General features: G+C 39.0%; 1 protein-coding gene across 1 annotated transcript in view; it reads left to right on the forward strand.

Moving 5' to 3' along the window:
• The window catches only part of gry (trafficking protein particle complex subunit 11 gry), a 147,813-nt gene that overhangs the window by 117,555 nt on the left and 8,905 nt on the right, over positions 1 to 21,353 (forward strand). The window contains exons 16-17 of the mRNA XM_067152633.2: positions 2,352 to 2,585; positions 13,772 to 13,929. Coding sequence (XP_067008734.2) covers positions 2,352 to 2,585; positions 13,772 to 13,929 — 392 coding nt within the window. The remainder of the gene's footprint in view (positions 1 to 2,351; positions 2,586 to 13,771; positions 13,930 to 21,353) is intronic.

The following is a 21,353-nucleotide window of genomic DNA, read 5'->3' on the forward strand; positions in this document are numbered from 1 at the left end:
AAAACGTTTTGTAGGGATTCTATTGCTTCCTTGTTGGCTTTCTTCCAAAGTTCAGCTGTGATCTGGTTTTCTCCCAATGCTTTGTTGTTTTTAAGGCTCAAAATGATCCTTTCTAGTTCGTCGAAGGTTGGCGGCTGTGAGTCAGGATTGGTATTTGTTGGGACATTAAATGTCATTTTTTCTACTGGCGTTTGAGGAGATTTTCAAAGAAGTCAGTTAGTATCCTGCAGTTATCAGTGTTGTTATGTGCTATATTTCCATTCTTGTCCCGTAACTGCAGATTCGGTGGTTTGTACTTCGTTGTTCTCTGTTTAAAGATTTTGTAGTAACTTCTTGTTTTTGGTAAAGTCGTCATCTATTTGAATAAGCATCTGGTTTTCATAAGCCTTTTTAATTGTTTTGAATTTTTTATTGACCATCTTTCTGATATTCAAGTAATTTTGTCTATTGCTTTCCGTTTGTTGTGACTGCCATTTATGCCATGCTTCTTTCCTTTGTTTCAATAGATCGTCACATTCTTTCGACCATTAAGCATGTTTTTTAAACTTTTGTTATAAAGGCAAATTTTTCGGCTTTTGATAATAGGTTCTGTTTTATTTGATCCCATTTTTGTTTGTGTATATCCTTTGTCGCAAGATGGTATTCTTTTGAATTTAAAATTTTCTCCGGGTTATATCGTTTGCTTGTGTGTTTAAGGACCTTGTTTCTCCTTCTGGGGATGGTTTTGATCTTTATCTTCGACATGTAATGGTCCGAGTCTAAATTAGCTCCCCTGAGGACTTTGACATTTTGTATCTCCCTATTGAACTTCCGTCTAATAGCCCACATGGTCCAGTTGAAATTCACCCAAGTTAGGATTTGGTGAGAACCATGTTTTTTGTTTTCTAGGAAGCTTTTTAAAAGCTGTGGATTTCAGTATCATACCGTGGGCTTGGCACAACTCTATAAGTCTGACACCATTTTGATTGGTCCTGTTATGCGCTGGTTATTTCCCGACTACATGTCGATACTTTCTCTTCTTCCCTATCTGGGCGTTGAAGTCTCCCATTAGTATGATGTGTTTTTCAGGTACCCTTTGGATGACATCATCCAACTGATCCCAAAAGAGTTACACTTTCTCCTTGTTCTTTCTGTTGTCCTCATTTATGGGGGCATGGGCATTCACAATAGTGTATATATTCTATTGACAGTAGATTTGAAAACCAAAGTTGATAGTCTTTCAGATTGGGACTCAAATTGGACTATGGAATCCAGGACATTCTTGTTTATTATGAAGCCAGTTCCTAGGTGTGGCATGTTTTTCATGACTCTTTGACCAACTTTTCCCTTGTATATCCTGAACCCTTCAGAGTCGAAGTTGTTTTCATCTATATATCTGGTCTCCTGAAGTACCGTTATGATAATTCGATGATTTCTGAGATTGTCTGTAAGGTGTTTTACTTTCCAGTTTTAAGAACAGAATTAGCATTGAAGGTGGCTATAAAATTCGGGTATTTGCATTTGATTTTGTTCGAGGTTCCAAGATGCTCCGACTCGTCTCTGTGTAACGCTGCAGACTCCCCAGAATCTGAATGCTTGTGCACAACGGTGCACCTGAGGTAATTTGTTTCACATTACACTTTCCCATGAACGATAAACATGAGTTTGGGGTAACTACTTGAGTCACCAGTTTACAACGAAGGTTGTGAGCCCTGGAGGTTTCTTCCAGCCGCCCCTATCCTGGGGTACAGACGCTGACCTAAGGTCGCCCAATCTGGGAACGAACGCCTGGGGAATTTTATGTTTCTCAACCAAGATTCAATTCTTGGAGGTAGCTCATCCGCCCTCTCTGCCATTGGGAGATTCTTCTCTTCCTTCGCCATTGACCAGTTTTCACCTAGTGTACCCTAGGCAAGGTTTGCCCCTTCCACCATCTCCACCGTACCGGAGGTCATCTTATCCGCCGTAGATGCCGTTGAGGACTTCACCTATAACCCAGGCTAAGGGCCCTCCATATTTATGACCCCTGGAGAGAGGGTGTGCCAGTATTTTAAAGCCCCCAGGAATTTGGCTACCCGATGGTCCGCAGGTTGTATTGGGTATTTCAACCAACCCTACAAACTGTAGGGGCCCCCCATCCGCCACCTGGGGACGCGCTCTGTAGGGGTCGGGTTCCCCTGGTTACTTTTGGAAGTTAACCTCACCCACAAAGGCTGAGATTATTTGCAGAGTATTATTATTATTATTATTATTATTATTATTATTATTATTATTATTATTATTATTATTATTATTAACAATTTATCTCATATTTGTTAGAGAATATTATACTGAGATAAACTAATGCATACTTTCATTAAAATGTGTTTTAGGTGACATACACACTGGAACTTAGCAGAGATGGACAGAACATTGCAAGTTCCTGTTGGAAGGAGACAATCGTCGGAGTGCCTGTTGTAAAGCCTTTCGATGTCACTACAAAGTTTGTTTCCCTTAAATTTGAGCCTATTGTGAAAAGCTTTGTGAAAGAACCTTTTGTAGTGATGCCTCATGTAAATTGCGTCTCGCCTTGCTCTTTAGTAATTGTCGACTCCTCGATCGAACTGGTGAGTTTAAAATTACTATAGTATACTGTACTACGTATATAACACTGATTCGTACTTAGCTCCTTAACTGTAACCGAGTGGATTTGGGAAATTCAAAGCTGGTTGGTAGCTTGTCTCAGATTTCCTTTTCAGTCTAAAGTATTAATCATGATTTTTTTTTTTTTAATTAGATAACATTTAAAGTATGTTTTTAGATATTAATATCGTCCTAATTAAATGCCACATTGCAGTTAAACATTAATGTCTTTTAAGTCAAACTTGATTCAGCTGGAAGGATCTTAAAATTTGGGAGATGATTCCATCCCATATTGCCTAAATAATTCCTTAATTATTACAATTAATTCATTATTAATTATTAACTGAAAGATGTGTTTCAATATTTGGCTGGGTTGAAAAATATGGCATTAATTTCAATGGCAGAAAATATTCTCACTTAAGTTTACAGATAATAATATTCTTGTGGTTTGGATTCCACATGAATTCCTAGCCTTCCTAAATAAAATCCCTCAATTTTAAAACCCAAGTTTTGAGGGCAAATTTTTAAAAGAATTATACATATGTGAAAGTTAGACCCATAAATATACTTGTTGGACATATTTTCAGAATTTTTGTTATTGTACAAACTGTTGGCTGTTGGCCAAGGACAAATGTCCTCTTTCAGGTGTTTGCAAAAGAATGTCATTAGGATGGAGGGGATAAGAATTTGACCTTCACACAGTAGCAGCTTCTACATTTCTGCCTGCTGCCTGCTTTATTCTTACTAGTAAAGCAATGTTTCATTATTTTACTGTATTTGTCAGCGTTACCAGTAAAAATAAATTCAACCAGGCAAGTTGGCCGTGCGATTAAGGGCACGCGGCTGTGAGCTCGCATCCGGGAGATAGTGGGTTTGATTCCCACCGTCGGCAGCCCTGAAGATGGTTTTCCGTGGTTTCCCATTTTCACACCAGGCAAATGCTGGGGCTGTGCCTTAATTTAGGCCACGGCTGCTTCCTTTCAACTCCTAGGCCTTTCCTATCCCATCGTCGCCATAAGACCTATCTGTGTCAGTGCGACGTAAAGCCACTAGCAAAAAAAAAAAATTCACGAAAAGAGTTTCACTGTGGAGTTTAAGTTAGGCATTTTGGAATTTGCCGAAACAGTGATGTGTGGGTCGCAAGCCGAGAATATTGGGTACATGGTTCGTTACAGGGGAAATCAAAGAGAGAAACTTAGAGCCATGGAAAATACCCTCGATGTAAATTCTAAAGCCGTTAATTACTCCTTTCGTACATACCTTTACAGTGTTCTCCCCAGAAATTTTTGTCAGCCGGGTGGCAGGAATAAGTAGCCGGGTGGGGGAATACTACTTCAAAAATGAGTGATATAATTTCAATAAATAAATTGTTTATTCCCCTCTGGTTGATATAGGTGGGGCACATGCTTGAATTGACAATAATATCAGAGAGGTAAACATAAACTGAAAATTGTTTTCACTGTTATCACCAACAAGACAAAATAAGATATATCTCTTTCTACCATTAAAAAATTGAAATTTACTTTTAGCATGACATTTTATATGTTGTTTCTTCTTTTCTTCTTTGAGGCCCAGTTGTCTGCAGCTCTTATATAATTGAATTCTGTTGAGTCTGGTCCCTCTAGTGAAATCAGCATCAAATTGTTGAGTGTGCTCTGCTTCATGCGATTCTTCAAAGAGATTTTAACTCTCTTCAAAGCCGAAAATCCCCTTTCACATTCAGCTGTGCTCACAGGTCTGGACAGTCCATTAGCAGCTAGTATTGCTAAATTTGGAAAAGATTCCTGAAGCTAGCATGTTGTTGCAAACTTCATCATTATTTGTTTAGGTCTTAATCCAATTTAGGACTCTCCTTGGAACATTTTTGATGCAACAGACCATTCCAGTTTAGCGCTATTGTAATTTATGACTGGAGGGCTTCCCATTTTAGAGTAGAAATCAAGAAGCAACTCAGAAGCTTCATTCTGATCTTGACTTTTTGCATTAAACACTCTTGTAAAGCAGGAAATGATGGGCATATCTGAAAATCTGTGTTCTAGATGTTGGATAACAGTATCTATGTACTTGTTATAAATTGTTGTCTTGAAGGTCACAACATCGACATCTGAATAAGTGATGTGGAAGTCTGACCATTCACCAGCAAGATGGTGACAGAGACTATGAAAATGATTTCCTGGAGTCTCTTTCAATTGTAAGATGCTGAGTTTTGTGGCTTCTAAGATTGGTTCAGTTTCTGTCAAGTCAATATCTTGTGTTTGCCAAGCTCTAGACAATGTGAATAGAAGAGGCAAGATATCTGAAAGCATCATAATTGCAGCTAAGAAATTGTATGTCTTCATGTATTTGCTTAAGCCTTCAGCTGTAATATCATTCCTTTCAGTGGCCTCTCTTTCAAGTGCAGCAACAACACTCACCATAGACCTTCTTAGAGACTGTACAGCAGAGTCATGAGACAACCATCTAGTATCACTGGCCAATTTTAGTTTAATTTGAGGGCTATTCATGATATTCTGGATTTCAGTTAAACCAGCCATCCTGACTGAGGAATTTCGAAAAAAGAAAAAGATTTGTCTTAAAATGTCATTAAACTTCACTAAATAAAGCATTTCAGCTGCTGCCTTGGCACTAGCAAGTGCCAATCTGTGGTTAATGCAGTGACAGTTTACCATGAGTCAATTTGTTTCCTCTCTTAGCAGTGTTGCTACTCCCTTTTGCTTACCAATCATGACAGCTGCCCCATCAGATCCTAGACCTACCAAATTACAAGTTTTTAACCCTAAATTTTCAAGGATTTCAGTTAGTTTATTTGTTATGGTCTCAGCTTTACCATCAATGATGTTGCAGGTTGACACAAAACTAACATTAACCTCTTTTTCAAGTTGGCTGACATATTTTATGTACACAATAAGTTATTTCAGTACAGAAATATCTGCAGTTTCATCACACAGAACACTGAAATAATCTGCTGAATGTATGTTCTTTAATATTTCACATCTAATTTCTGAAGCTATAACATCAAGTAACTCCTGCATTATTCTTTCTGAAGTATAATTAGCATTATCACCAATATTAAGATGCTTTAGATATGTACAACCCATAGCCTCACAGGGTTTGAGCAATTTTCCGTATAGTGTAGTGTGTGGCAGCTCATTTTTTGTCAACCAATACATTGATCTTAGGGCTCCGAGAAAAGCATCTTTCTGTAAATTGTTTAAAATAGAAACTGATTTTTCTATTTGTCCAAATCCAGTTTCTTCGAATGCACGTCTTTCACTTAAGTTTGAACAGGAATTGGTATGCAGCTTGCTTTGTTCATGGTCAACTAAACTCTCCTTTCGAAGTCTTGCACACGGTATAGTCACCCAAGTCGGTTTCTTCAATGAACATTTTATACATGTGGAACAAAACACACCATGTTCTTTCACAATTAACCACGTAAATTGCTTAAACCAGTCATTACTGATGCCCGATAAGCGGTGTTTAGAAGAATGTTTCACTTGTGGTTTTTCATTTTGAATAATTTCCACTTCACCAGATGAGGCGGCCTCAGCAATGTCCTTTTCGGAAATCTCTCCTGGTGTTGAATTATTACTTTTACTAGGTTCTTTCTTAAAGGAACTTGGAAGAGTAGATGTTTGACGAGATTTCCTGCTGATTTTGAGAACACAGAATTTGGCGTCAAAAACACAAAGAAATGAAACGGGCAGTTCATTTAGGTAATTCACGCCAAGAGATTGAAAATAATACCAATATTCGTGATGAATTAGAAAGTAAAGCACAAATGGAAAACACTGACAACAATAGTTAAAATGTAATTAAATCGGAACTATAATTCAACTGAAGTCCATTGTTAGCAGTAGTAAATGTTAAAGAAACCAAAAGAACACCGAACAAACAGATTTGCTTCGAAAACAACTAAGTTGGTGACACTGAACACTAACACATACTCTATCGATTCGTATATTTCATATTCGATTGTAGATCGATATTTTCTGTCAAAATGGCTGCCATAGCAAATGCGCAATACCAAATATTGTATTGAAGGATTTGGTAAAATACTGTGATAAGCTAGCGATGGAGTGGAGTCGAGAAAGTCTGTATCGAGTTGAGTTCTATGCCTGGAAATGGACACTGCGCCGGAATCGAGTCCATAGGAATACGCATCGGTATTTCTGACCGTTCATAAAATTACTTGTAACAACGAAACTAGCGGGAATGAAATCGTGATGTAACGAAGGAAGTATGTTTAAAATAACACTTAATGACTCCAAGGCAATGACATGATTCAATATATGCGAAGTACATATATTTCAAATCAAGAATAAAATAATGAACAAAACCCCAAACTCGGTTAAATCTTAACTTAGCATAATCTCAAATATTAGTGTGGTACCGGTATTCGCGTTACCACCTCATGAAATTAAGTATGGAAGGACTGAATGTCAGTAATTTCTATGTAGTTGCTAGTGGTATTGTTGCCCGGCCGATCGGCTCAGACTTGTGGAGCTGGCCTTCTGACCCCAACTTGGCAGGTTCGATCCTGGCTCAGTCCGGTAGTACTTGAATCTGCTCAAATATGTCAGCCTCGGTAGATTTACTGGCACGTAAAAGAACTCCTACGGGACAAAATTCCGGCACCTAGGCGTCTCCGAAAACCGTCCAAAGTAGTTACTGGTACGAAAAGACAACATTATTATTATCAGTATAACACTGTTAATGAATTCACCAAGGTGACTGGGAGGAAGCCGGTACCAAGCATCACATTGGGATGCATGACTTTAATAATGCTGCTGCAACATAATCCTCTCCAATTGATTCGTAAATGAATGTCTATATTGAGAGAATGTAGTTAGAATTTTGTGTTTTAGAACACTACTAATATATCACAATCACCATCTCGTTCTTATAATGGTCTCTAACGATCCTGGCCAATGTTATACGGTGTACTTCTTCCATTTGTATTGCATGGAATCTGTTCTAATCGTTATTAATTCAAGTATTGACAGAGAATTTTGAACTTCTGGTGTTCTACCGCTCGTTCATAATCGTGTATCATCGTGCTTGCCACTCCGTTGCTGTGGAGTGCCGTGCGGGTTTGTGACGTCATACGGAATCGAGACAAGTGCTCGCAAGCGATTCTACATATTCTCCTTGATTCTACGCTGATCCAAGAGCTGCTCACGCACAACGCTACGTTATAGCAAAGCAAAACACTTAAACTCCAATGTAATTATGCTGACAACAATGAATTTTTATCATTTAAATAAATAGTTTCACAGTATTTATATTTTAATTCGAAACAACCAATGACTCAACTATGTGTTCAAATAAAGTAACTAGCACTCATCTACAGTAGGTTATGTTAGCCGGGCGGTCTGTAAAAACAGCCGGGCGGTGCGCCCATTAAAAAGGTCCTGGGGAGAACACTGCTTTACCTGTGAACCTGAACAGAGCCACTTGCAGTTGCAGTTAACAGGTTTTTAAATCTATATAACCTCCAACAGTAGTGTTTAATAAAACATTAATTTGTTAGACTTGTTTTCATTTTCATTTTCCAAAATACCCATTTGTAAGACCTGCCACGAATGTAAAGTGCCAGTGTCCAGCTCCTTGGCTGTATGGTCAGCATAGTGGCTTTCGGTTCAGAATGCTCCAGGTTTGATTCCCAGCCAAGTCAGAGATTTTCACCTTTAGCTTTAGTCCCATCCATGTGTTCTGTGCTGGAGTTCATTGTGAATGTATGTATATTCTTTATATTGGTGTTTATTGACCCATTGAGTTCCTTTTCTGCTTCTTTTTGTGTTTGTCCTGTCTTTATAGTCTTTTACTACCCATATTCATCTTTCTCTTTTTGTCTCTTCCCTTTTCCTGTGTTTACCTGACTGTAATCCTATAGTACACTTCCCAACTCAAGAATGAAGATCTGTCGAGATGGCCTCTCAATGAATGCTCCCGATGAATCTGGAAAGCAGAAATGAGCTTGTCAGGGCTGAGAAGAAATGGGTGTAAATTAACTGAGATTGATGAAGAAAGAGCTGATACGAAGATGACAGTGTATGAGGAAGTGGAGATTGTCCTAGAGTGCTTTCTTTCTGCAGTATGTACCAAAACAAATGACAAAGCAATTGTTGCTCATCTGCTGTCCACATTTCCCTGGGAATAAAGTATTTATTTATTGCATAAAATAGTTTGACATATTGTGCGTTTAGTGTTACATTGATTTCTGCAATTCCAGTTCTCACAACAGAAGAGATTATGTTTATCATGGAACATTATTTTTGGTCATACAAAGTGGGGCATCAGAATGGGCCGAGTTTGCTTTATGTTAAAGAACAGTATGAGGAGCGAGTTGATAAGGAGGCACCAAAAAACAGAACAGTGTTAGCTGTCATTAACAAGTTCCATCATATGAGATCAGTCTTGCAGAGGTGCCAACTATTACGGATTGTCCGTAATTATTACGGATTTCACCTCATGATTACGGAATTATGGCCAAAGAGGAAATTATTACGGAAAAGCTGAGATCATGAAAAAGATATATTCTACGGAAGAAAGAAACAAAAGAAAAATGTTCAATCCTTTTCTCCTAAATCATCCTCATTTCAATGCTTGTGAGTTGGCAACGATACTTATTCAATCGTGACTTCCTTTTACTACCCATAAGCGTTGTAAAATTTATTGTGAATGAAGGAGTTCAGGCGCTGTTCTTCTCCACTAAAAATCCTTCAGTAATGTTGTATTTGCTGTGTTAAGTGTATCTGACAGTTGACAGACAGATTCAGAAAGAAGTGAGGCCTGAATTAAGTACATCTGCACTGGAATCGCTTATGGTTCAGAAGACGAAAATGTCATCACAGTGGGAAGGATGCTTCAAGAAAAACTACACTGAAAAGCACCTGCTGCGTGAGAAACAAGCTACAAGGAATGTTTTAACACAGAACTAACAAGTTAAGTACAAATGTTATTGCGGTATACTTTCGAATAGATTGCTAGAGAGAAGGGTAAAGGGGGTGTCTTTATCCAGAAGGAAGGAGCATGCTTTGGACTTGACTCAAAATTTTTCTCGGGGGCGGAGGGCGATTACTGATAATCCACTTCAAAGGTTGGCACCTCTTGTCTTGCGTGAACGAAAGTAGACAACAGGGCACCGAAGAACCATCACCACAAACGAGAATCATGGACGACTTCTCCAACAGGTGTTACAGTTCCTTCTGCAACGACGCTTTAAGGATTGCCTAATACCGGTATCTCACGAAACTCCATTCCTTTACCCTTCCTGCTCCCCGGATCTCACAATCCCAGATGCCTACATATCAGTTTTCAAAACATATGATCCACCTACAGATATTCCTGAATTACACAAGAAGGTAACATAATTTTGTATGTCCATACAGTAACATGTTCAATAATTTTCAGAAATGAACAATATGTGGCATGTGATGGACATTTTGAACATATACTATACCAACGCAGTTAAGTAACAATCAGGTTCCTTTTTCTGCTTTTGTGTTTGTTGTGTGTCCATCTTTTTTTTATCCCCTATAATCATCTTTATCTTATATTTCTTCCCTTTTCCTCTATTTACCGTATTTACGCGAATAATGCCCGCACATTTTTTTTAAAAATTTGGGGTACGAAATTGGGGTGCAGTTTTTATTTGCGTCAATGTTGGCATTTTTTTTTCAAATTCAGCTTTCCTAAATTTAGGGTGCGGGATTATTCGATGGCGGGTATTATTCGCGTAAATACGGGTATTTACGCAAATAATACCCGCACATTTAAAAACAATTGCACAAAATTGGGATGCGGTTTTTGCGTCAAAGTTGGCATTTCTTTTTTTCAAAATAAGCCTACCTAAATTTAGGGTGCGGGGATTATTCGCGTAAATACGGTATTTGGCTTTCTCCTTATTGCACACTTCATACGTCAAGACTGAAGATCTGTCAAGATGCCGCCTCAGTTAGTGTTGATACCTGCCCTCCTGATGAAGCTAGGAAGCAGAGATGAGCTCATCAAGGGCTGAGAAGAGATGGATGTAGAAGAACTGGGATTGCTGGGAGACAGCTTATCTACGAGGGGGGATCAAATATAAATGGGATTTTATTGTTTATTTAAATTCATTTCTTGAAAAACACACGGCAATTAAAAAATTTTTTCCACATAGTTTCCTGCCTTGGAGATGCATTTGTCCCAGCGTATGGGCAGCTTTTTGATGCCCTCATTGTAAAAAGAACGGGGTCGTGTCACCAGCCAGTTGCACACGAAGTCTTCCACACTCTCATCATCTTCAAATCGTTGCTCTCCTAGAGCTTCTTTAAGCGGTCCAAACAAATGGAAATCGCAGGGCGATAAGTCCAGGCTGTAATGAGGATGATCAAGTTTAGTCCACTACATTTCCTTTAGCTTGGAGACGGTTAGAGTTGCAGTATGGGGCCGCGCATTGTTGTGGAGGAGGATGAGCTGTTGAATTGGTTGGTCTCGTGTTTTGCAGCGATATGCAGCCCTCGCCTTGTTCGACAGCTCGCAGTAGTAAGCAGCATTGATTGTATGTCGCTCATACCTGTCGATCGTCGTCATTAATGTCTTTAACCACACAAATGTTTTCATCAGTAATGCTGGTCTGAGGACGGCGATCGTGTTGCTGATTTTCCACACGTTCTCGTCCTGAACTTTTTATGCCAGGAAAAACACGTGTCCTTGACAATGTTTGATCACCGAACTGTACAGTCAGTCTCTGGCAAATTTCTGCCGCTATAACTTCTTCACAAGCAAGGAATTTTATAAATATGCGTTGCGCAGTGGAGGGGTGCACCTATTGCTCCGACATCATGAGCGTTAGACGAAACAGCCGGGAATATCTAACAGCATGCTCTCCCCACTCCTAACGGTCACGCTTAAGCGTAGCGGAAATGTGGGGCCAGTCCTACCAACTGTTGATGTTCAGGAACAAATATCCTATTTATATTTGATCAACCTTCATATTTGAAGATGTGGAGATTGTTCGTTTGTGTTTTCCTGTTTGCCCTTGTCTCCTCTTTCTATACTCCCTCCTCCTACTCTGACCTTTCATTGTGTTATTACCAAGCAAGTTGGCCATGTGACAAGGGGGGGGGGGGGGGGCAGCTGCGAGCTTGCATTTGGGAGATAGTGGGTTCAAACCCCACTGTCGGCAGCCCCGAAATAGGTTTTCCGTGGTTTCCCATTTTCACATCAGGCAAATGCTGGGGCTGTACCTTAATTAAGGCCACGACTGCTTCCTCCCCACTTCTGGCCCTTTCCTATCCCATCGTCGCCATAAGACCTAATTATGTCGGAGCGATGAATGCAACTTGTAAAAAAAAAAAAATTCTTTGTGCTATTTGTCATGTGTAATATAGGTAGATAGAACAAGTTCGCAGTGATATGACACAGGGAGATTTGGAAATACCAAGTTTGTACAGTACGCATTACTCCGTAATCATCCAACTACGATCAATGAGTAATAAGATGCCGTGGGGGTGAAGATAATAGGAATAGCCACAGAAATAGCAGACTCGCCCCATACAAAAAAGGGAAGGGAGAGGGAAATATGGTGCAGTGGAAACCAACGCAAGTAAGCCTCCGAATAACAGTGCCTGTCAAGTTAAGTGAGGAATACAATAGGTAGAGATTACAAGAAAAGTGAAAACCACAATAAATTTTGATTACAAATGTATTCAAGAGAGAATGAACCCATAATTTTTACAAATTTTCTCGGAACATCTCTAATGTACACAAATATGCCATTATCCCAACCATTAACCGAAATACAACTACACTCAGTTTCGTAATGAAGTATACATAGAGAGAAAAAAAGAAAGAACAAATCAGGGAGAAGGAGGAGGAAAGGGAAACAGAAAATAAGCCTACCTAATTACTAGTCAACAAGCTGAGCAGTAAATCCAAAATGTTACAAAATTACAGTGTCAAAAGAAAAAAGAAAAAACACGTTACAATACAAAGGTCTTCGGCAGCGAAGTCCATAAGAAAGTTGATTTTAAAGGGGAACTGCACATATGGACACTCTATCCCAATGAAGATTATGTTAGGAAAGTTCATTAACCTATCCAAATCACGGGCATCCAAGAAGGCTGTTTAAGGACAGTCTCAGCTACAGATAATGAAAAAATAATTTCAAAGCACTGGTCATACATAACCACGCATGGGACTCGGACAGGCACCAACATAAAACTCGCACAGCTGAAAAGAGAATTCAAACAGAGTCCATAGTTTACTATAGTTCATAGAAAAATAGGGTGAAGTTTTGGCTAATGCCATGAATTTATGAAAGGAAAAGTTGTTTTTTCAAGACTGCAAGTTTAAAAGAATGAGTAAAAATGTTTGTCATACCTTCCCATATCGAAGTTCATAGCACCTGAACAGAAAAGGCACTAAAGTGCACAGTTTCACAATAATGGTGAGGACACTCCATGCTCCACCCTCTACACAGGTAAAATCCATCTCAATTAGGTTAGAGCAAAGCCTGGTGTATATATGAATGTGTAGAGGGGGAGAATTGAGGAGAGGCAAGTCGAGTTGGTTCTAGAAATTACAGGAGCATGCACTAGCAAACCAAACAGTATCGGGTGACGTCATCAGAAGTGTAAGCAAGCCTGCGGGCAGTCAGTTGACAAAGGACGGCGTAAACGAATAGAGCTGACATCGATGCAAGGTATAGTTTTTCAAATAAATATTAATGATGAGGTTATTCACTCCCAGTTGCAGCGAAGAATACAGCGTGTTGTCGTAATAAAGGAGAGTCCATAGCAATAACAAAATGAAGATTAGTGCGTGGCAAATTTCCTTGGAAGTAGATGCCGGCGATGTGACGAGTCCGTTACATATTCCTATTATGTGTTCTTTTCTTGTTCCTATCTCTATATGACTTAAATAATTCTGTGTTGTTTGTTTTGTTGCATACACTATTTTTCTTTCTTCCTACACTGATCCATCATTGTGTTTATCCTGTTATGCGTTCCTTTCGATGTTGCTATCTTCCTATACCTCTATGACTTGTACATTTTAAATGTTAAATGATGAGTTCTTGATTTTCTTTCATAAATTGCAGTTCCATATTTTAATGTAGTATTATTGATTTACTGATGTTGAACAATTTCTAGTTCAGCATTGAGGTATATATTTCAAGATTTAGTCTTCACAGGCAAATGCGGTGGATGAAAAGATGTTGTCACAGCTGAAATCTCTCCGACTAAAGAATGGAGAAGTTGGTACTGAAGCATTTTGTGTCACAGTTCATCAACCCAGTGAACAGCCAGTAGCTCTTGGCATCTACACCCTTCAGTGGAAAAGGTAATAACGAAATCCATTATGTTGAAGATGGTTCTGATGCTAGGATTACAAAGGGAAATGAGTTTCATAACTGATTACTGTGTATTCAATTTTCATAGATCTGCCTTTAATATTACACATTACTACGTGTAGAATTAATGGATGCCAAAGAACCAGTAATTCTTTTTTTTTTTTACATTGTGCTTTATGCTGCACCTATACACAGGTAGGTCTTATGGCGATGATGGGATAAGAAATGGCTAGGAGTGGGATGGAAGCAACCGTGGCCTTAAGGTACAGCCCCAGCATTTGCCTGGTATGAGAAATGAGAAACCACGGAAAACTATCTTCAGGGCTGCCAACTGTGGTATTTGAACCCACCATCTCCTGAATGCAAACTCAAAGCTACTCAACCCTAACCACAAAGTCAATTCACTTGGTACCACTAATTCTGAACTGTACTGTAAATTAAAATAGATGCTAAATAGACAATAAGTCCAGTTACATTTTTAAAAATGTATCATTATTTCACTGAAAATATTAATAAAAGATACGGCAAGTTTTCCATATTCTGCATACATATATTACATTTTTCTTCTCCTCGTGCTGATGCCTTCTCCTCACAGGTGGTGGTAATAATGGCGTATGGCTTTCAGTGCCGGGAGTGTCCAAGGACAAGTTCGGCTCGACAGATGCTGGTCTTTTGATTTGACGCCCGTAGGCGACCTGGTGAGGATGAAATGATGAAGATGATACATACACCCAGCCCCATGCCAACGAAATTAACCAATTAAGGTTAAAATTCCCAACCCTGGCGGGAATCAAACCCGGGACCCCTGTGACCAAAGGCCAAGAACGCTAACCATTTAGCCATGGAGCCGGACACAGGTGGTGGTGATTGTTGTTTTAAGAGGAAGTGTAAGTAGGGTTTCCTCCTCTGTATGACACTAATCAGAGAGAAAAAAGGAAGTGATCTGACAGTTCAAAAAATGAAGGTATCGGCCAAAGAAAGACAAGGGCAATGAAGGGTGTGAAAATGAAAGACTCTCAAGGCCTCGATGCCTAATACCACTGGGGTCAGAAAAGAACAAGAGTTGACCAAAGGAGGTCGGATAGGATAATTGAAAGTGAGGAGCCTGGCACAAGTAAGTGGAAGCAGTGCCAGAACACAGCTAAGGGCCCCGTGGTCGCCAACCCATTCTCCGGAGTCCAGAGCCCCTGGAGACCCTTTTGGTTGGACTTTACGACAGGCAGGGGATACCGTGGGTGTTATTATGCTGCCCCCATGCATAGGGGGACTTCTATTCACAAAAAGTTTACAACTGTTAAGAAGTAATCCCATGTCAGGGTTGTTGCATCATATACATATTGAGCCACTGTCAGAGGAAAATCTTCTCTACCCATGTCCACATTTCCCTTCTCTCTTGCCTTTCAGTCTGCATTTGACTACATGTGTCATTTCAAAAATGGCCAAAATAGACTGCTTTCTAGAATTTTGCAAAGGTTAACATTTTGCATGATTTCTCACGACTTCCTGGCATGATGGAATACCTCATCTTAGATGATATGGTCCACGTATGAAATCTTCAACATTCTGGAACACATTCGGCTTGTAGTCTTGTTCTATTTCTCTTTTCACCATGAATCGTTAAGATGATTTTGTGGTAATGGTTGTTAAATGAAATATTTCACCATCGTTATCCCGGGGTTGATGGGTGTTACTAGACAATTTTGCACTCGGCAGGTCTCAGATATCTGTCTTATCTTTTTAAATCATCTAGTTTCTGAATCTTTAGCTCATTTTACTCAACAACTTGGTGTTTCCGTTGATAGCATGTTCTTCAAAATTACAGAATCCATTTCTCCTCTTGTGTTTGTTCTGTGTTCCTAATCTTTTACCAGCTGTATTATCTTTATCGTATGTTTCTTCCCTTTCTTTTACTTGTTCAGTTTTCTTCTTACCCTACACTTCTCATGTCAAGACTGAAGTTCCGTCAAGATGTGGATCTTCAGTGAGTGTTGATGACTGCCCTCCTGATGAAGCTGGGAGGAAGAAGTGAGCTTGTCAGGGGAAGAGGTAAAGAGAAAGCCCATCTATGTGAAGATGTGGATATTGCCCTTGTTTCTATATTTGTCTTGTGTCTTCTTTCTTTATAAACTAATTTATTCATGTCTTCTTCTTCTTCTCCTTCTTCTCCTTCTTCTTTTATGACTGCATAGGATCACTTTAGTCAGTCCATTGTTCAGATCTCTTTGAAGGGATTGTTCAGGCTTTGCGGTCCTCCCAGTACTTCTTCAGAAATCTTCGTGCCCTTTCCTTGGTTGAAAATACGCATGTTGTTGGTTTGTTTCGCGTAAGGGTAAAGTGGAGGTTTGTATTCTTGAGTTTTGTATTCAATTTTATCTTAGTTCTGTTGTAAGGCCTATTTCCTTCAGATCCTTTCTTATTTCTCTGAGCCATTTACATCCTGTTGTGGTATTTTTTGAGATGAGATTGTGTTGTACTAGTTGCTTCAGAAGTCTTGAATCCTGCTTTGGAATCTTCTTCTTCTTCTTCTTCTTCTTCTTCTTCTTCTTCTTCTTCTTCTTCTTCTTCTTCTTTTAGACCTACGATGGACCACGTGGTTCTTAACTCTGGTGAGCTTCTTTCTTCCTCTTAGCCCCAGTCTTCCTGCATTCTAGCGCTATGGATGTCTTTTCTTTCTTGAGTCCTTTTCACTCCTATTCCTGGATGCAGTGATTTAGCTGTTAGTGACTGAAGAGAGTCAGATATCTTGATTAACTTTCTGAACTTATCTCGGTTGTAAATGTCAATGTGATCAATGTTTAGGTATTGTAGGTCTTTCCGAACTAAATTTGTCCATTTGGCACTTGTTGCTTTCCCTCTAGATACAGGTTGAAGATCCTTGAAGTGAGCCTCTGGCTGTCCATCCTGACTATGTGACCATAGAACGTTAGTCTTCTCTTCCTCATAGCTGTTGTAATGCTCTCTATTTTACTGTACAGTTCCTTGTTGTGTCTGATTGTGTGCCCATCTCCTCCTTTTATGGGACCCATAATCCTTCTGAGGATTTTTCGCTCTTTCAGTTCCAGTTTTCTGAGTTGTCCTTTCCGGGTCATGTACAGTACAGATGGTCTTACTACAGTGCTGTAGTGTTGAAGTTTAAGGATTCAAGGAGAGGGATTTAGACTTATGTTCTTACGAAGATGATAAGCTCTTTCAAATTTAGTGCATCTACTCTTCATTGCAAGATCCTCATTAACATTTGGGGCTATCCATTCTCCAAAATACTTGAATGAGTTGGCCTTGTGTATTATTTTGTCCCCCAAAGAAATGAAGTTAGGTGCTTCTCTGATGTTGGTCAGAAATTCTGTTTCGTTGTCAGCGATCTTCAACCCTACTTTAGCTGCTATGCGTTCGAGGGAGGATAGCTGGTATGTAGCTTCTTCCATACTTGAATATTGGAATATTATTATTTTTCCACCTTTCAGTACTTGACAATTTAATCCCAGATTTAAAAATAACTAATTGAATGTAGAATGTGTTCTAGTTATTTGTGATCTTTCTATATATTGCACATAAAATTTACTTTAAATAAGCACACATAGTAGTACACATTTGAAAACATTTTGAAAATGTAGAAATCATGCTTTTAAGTCATAAAAAGTTGTTGTCATTTCGAGTAGGTTATATATATAAATTCTAAAAAGTCCTTGGTAAAATTAGCTATTTACATCACCCTTAAATTAGTCAAATAAAATAAAGGGTTGAATTGTACATATAAAATCTATTGTTTACAAGTTATCAAGGATTTTTTTAGAATGTATATACTGTTTGTACTGAAAATGACATTTTATGACTTACAATAGCATGATTATTTAAATTTTCAAAAATGTCAAAATGTGTACTACTATGTGTGCATATTTCATGTTAATTTTATGTATTTGTAGCTGGGGAAGGTGACAAATGACCAAAACATATTTTACATTCTGTGACTTACTTTTTAATCTGCGATGGAATATTGAAAGTTGGAAAAATAATATTGCGGTAGAACCTCGATTATACGTTCCCGTAAATTACATTTTTCCGTATTATTCATTCAGATTATGTGGTCCAGCGAGCATCCTATTTAAATCACGTTGTAAAAATTCTGCATTATCCGATCCTTGAAGAAACGATTTCCCGGATCACCCATCCAGAAATTTCAGTCCCATCAGTGCTATATCCTTGATCACACATTTTTCAAAAAAACTCAATCTCACGAAAGGATGGCTATGGCATATTTACGGATCTTGGTGTTAACTTCCCGTCATTGCAATAATTAGTGGAAGTACTGTACTGGTAAAGTGATCGGCGGTGAAGTTGCATAAGGAGCCATCTTAGCATTCACTCGAGTGGTATTGTTTAGAGAATCCTTGGAAATCGTAAGGCAGAGAGTGTCCACAATAATTGAAAGGAGACAGTGCATTTCAACAGTTCTACTTGAAGACGGAACAAGTTTCGTCAAATGTTCATACTTGCAAAACGTCTACATTGTGTCCAGGGTTAGATATTTATTTTTTACTTTTTCAATTGTATCGCCGAACAGGTTTTCGGCACTTCCCTCAGGGCACTGTATAGTCACTGGGCTTTCAGGCAGGAATCGAAACTGCTCCTTCTTAAGTAACACATGTTTAGTATTTTAATATTTTCGTATAAGATTATGTTATCGAGACCAGAACAGATGTTGCACCTTACATAAAGCCATGGGAGGCTTTGGGATTGCCTATTACTGTTTTGGTCCTGATATAAGACTGGGAATTTCACTTTTTTGTGGTAAAATGTTATAAAAACCGCAGTTGTTTTATTTACACTCGTTAGGCTACATGTAAAAATGTTGTATCATTTCGCACCCATACCGACTTGTCCAGCGAGCACGCTTTCCAGACGAGCTCAATGTTACAAATAACCATAATTTCTGAAGTCTTGATGTTATTTTTTCTCTTTCCAATTCGATTGTGATTAGTGACGGGCAGAATTGAATATAACGCATTCAAGAACGTTTGAGAATCGATACTTACATTTGAAAACATATTCTCGAGTTCATCATATGTTGGGTATTCAGCCCGAAGGCTGGTTTGATCTTCCACAGTTCCGCCAACAGCTGTCATAAATGGCCTAGGCATCACTGAAGAGGTGTGCTAGGGAAATGAGGAGTGAGATAGTTTCCCGTTGCTTTCCTCGCCGAGCCAGAAGTTGCTTTTACATATCAGTCTGAAATGCATGCACCAACCGACCCTATGAGCGATATTTTCCACACCATTCATAGCAGGGACTGACTGCATCAGGAATGGCTCATACCTCGGTCACTTTCATATTGTCAAAGCCAAGGATGAGACTGAGACAGATCAATGAAAGTAACAAATTTACACTAGCCCATACCAGAAGACATAGTGCACTGTAACCACTACATCTTGCCAGCAAAAGGCATCGATTTAAAGTTAAAAACTTCATCACTGACCCGTATTGAACTAATAATTACAATGCTAAAATGAAAAAGATGTTCCACCTATTCAGTACAATAATTTTGTTGCGCGAATGAATGTAGCTTCTTAAACAATGTTTCTCGTCTTTCTCGTGGACAGTTGAGATTTCTTCTGAGGACGCAGAGCACAGTTCTCTGCGAAAAGTAAAGAATTACACCTTATTTTGTTGACACGGCATAAGCCCAAAAGCCTAGACAGTATAATGTCTATAAGTACGGACCGTGAAAGCATCAATGGCAACATCAGTTATTTTAGCTGGAAATGAGGGCTGGTTCCAGGTCCACTCAGTCTATGATTACGTTTAATTGAGGAGCTATCGAATGGAGTGATGGCACCATGGTGTAAAGAGCCAGGAATTGCAGCCGTGAGGATTCTTCACACTGACCATGCATCACCTCGTAATCTGCAAGCCTTTGGACTGAGCAGCAGTCGCTTGGTAGGTGAAGGCCCATTGGGGCTGTAGTTTGGTTTGGTTTAGGAGTGTTTGTAAGATTATAATTATACATATTTCATTTTCGTAATGTTTAGGCAAATTGTTGATGGTTCATTCATTCCCGGATTTTCAGTTTTCCCGTGTTGAATGGTTTTTTTTCTGTGGTCCCTCCAAAAATGGAGAATCGAGGTTCCACTGTATTCCATTAAAAAGATAAATTAGTTTGTTATTCAAAAGTCAATACAGAACAAAAAATTAAACTTATCAATTGAAATCATCTTTGTTTTGCTCCCTCTTTGGACCCTAAGCATACTATACAGGTAGGTGGGCCTTTCCCGATGTGGACTTTGTATTTAATACAGACGTGACTGGGCCCGACTTTACATTTAGTTTAAATCTTTACCATATTATTTTTGTCATTCTAATCATGCCTTGAAATTGACTCTCTTATGACATTGAAACTGAACTGGGATTCAGCCTAGGACTAGAGTGTGCAGGTTCTTCTGAACCACTGCTATATGACTTTCCGATGTTTCTTGTGTGGAATAATAATTTTCTCTATTTTCCAATACATTTTCAGTTTGCGCACTTGTTAGCAAACCATTTTTTTCTTTCTTACCTCTGGTGATGACTGTAAGAAACAGACTGCTGACTTAGCACAGGGAATACTGATATAAGATACCTGCTACAAAAATCACATTACAGTGGAATTTAAAAAAACAAGACGGTATGTACCATGTCATACTATCTATTGATAGTAGAGAAGGAAGTTAAAACAAATGTAACAATGTCATACATAACCTTCTCTCAAGTAAGCAACCTTGAAATGAATCAAGATACACAAGTGCAACAAAATCGAGCAAGCTTTATACTGAAAAGTAGCTTTGATCCTTAGCTTAAATATGGTATATAACATTAGAACGTAGCAGTGATTGGAATGTTCAGTTTTCAACACTTAGTGCCGTCTGTTCAGACCAAACATAAATAGGAAAAGGAACATCCATGATGTCACAATCAGCTCAGAGTTGTATGTTGGTAAAGGGGCCTGCTTCAGCGGCAGGCTGAGAGCCGGCAGTTGAGGCCAGTGGGTTAAATGCAGTTACGTGAATGTAATACAATTCCTGTTCACAGCTGGATTGTTATAGGTCATTTAGTGTCCATTAGGATGTAGCAGTGATTGGGATGTTGAATCTTCAATATGAAATACTCTGAGATCGTTCTCCTTGCCGTTCTGCTGAAGTATTCTTTCTTATTGTAGGGCCCACGAGAGTTGAAGTCTGACTGGTGAGCGGCGAAAGCTGTAACTACGAAGTACGCTGCGTTGTCATAGTTACCTCCATTTGCAGCCTACCACCCTTTCAGACAGGCTGAGTGTTTAATAAAACATGTAGGCCTAGGCCTAATACAATTCATTTACACTTGACCAGTTCCTAAGCTAGTGTTAATAATTCCAGCATTTAAGACAGAACACGACATTATCGATATA

Source organism: Anabrus simplex, chromosome 8, assembly GCF_040414725.1.
Source record: "Anabrus simplex isolate iqAnaSimp1 chromosome 8, ASM4041472v1, whole genome shotgun sequence".
Classification (NCBI taxonomy): Eukaryota; Metazoa; Arthropoda; class Insecta; order Orthoptera; family Tettigoniidae; genus Anabrus; species Anabrus simplex.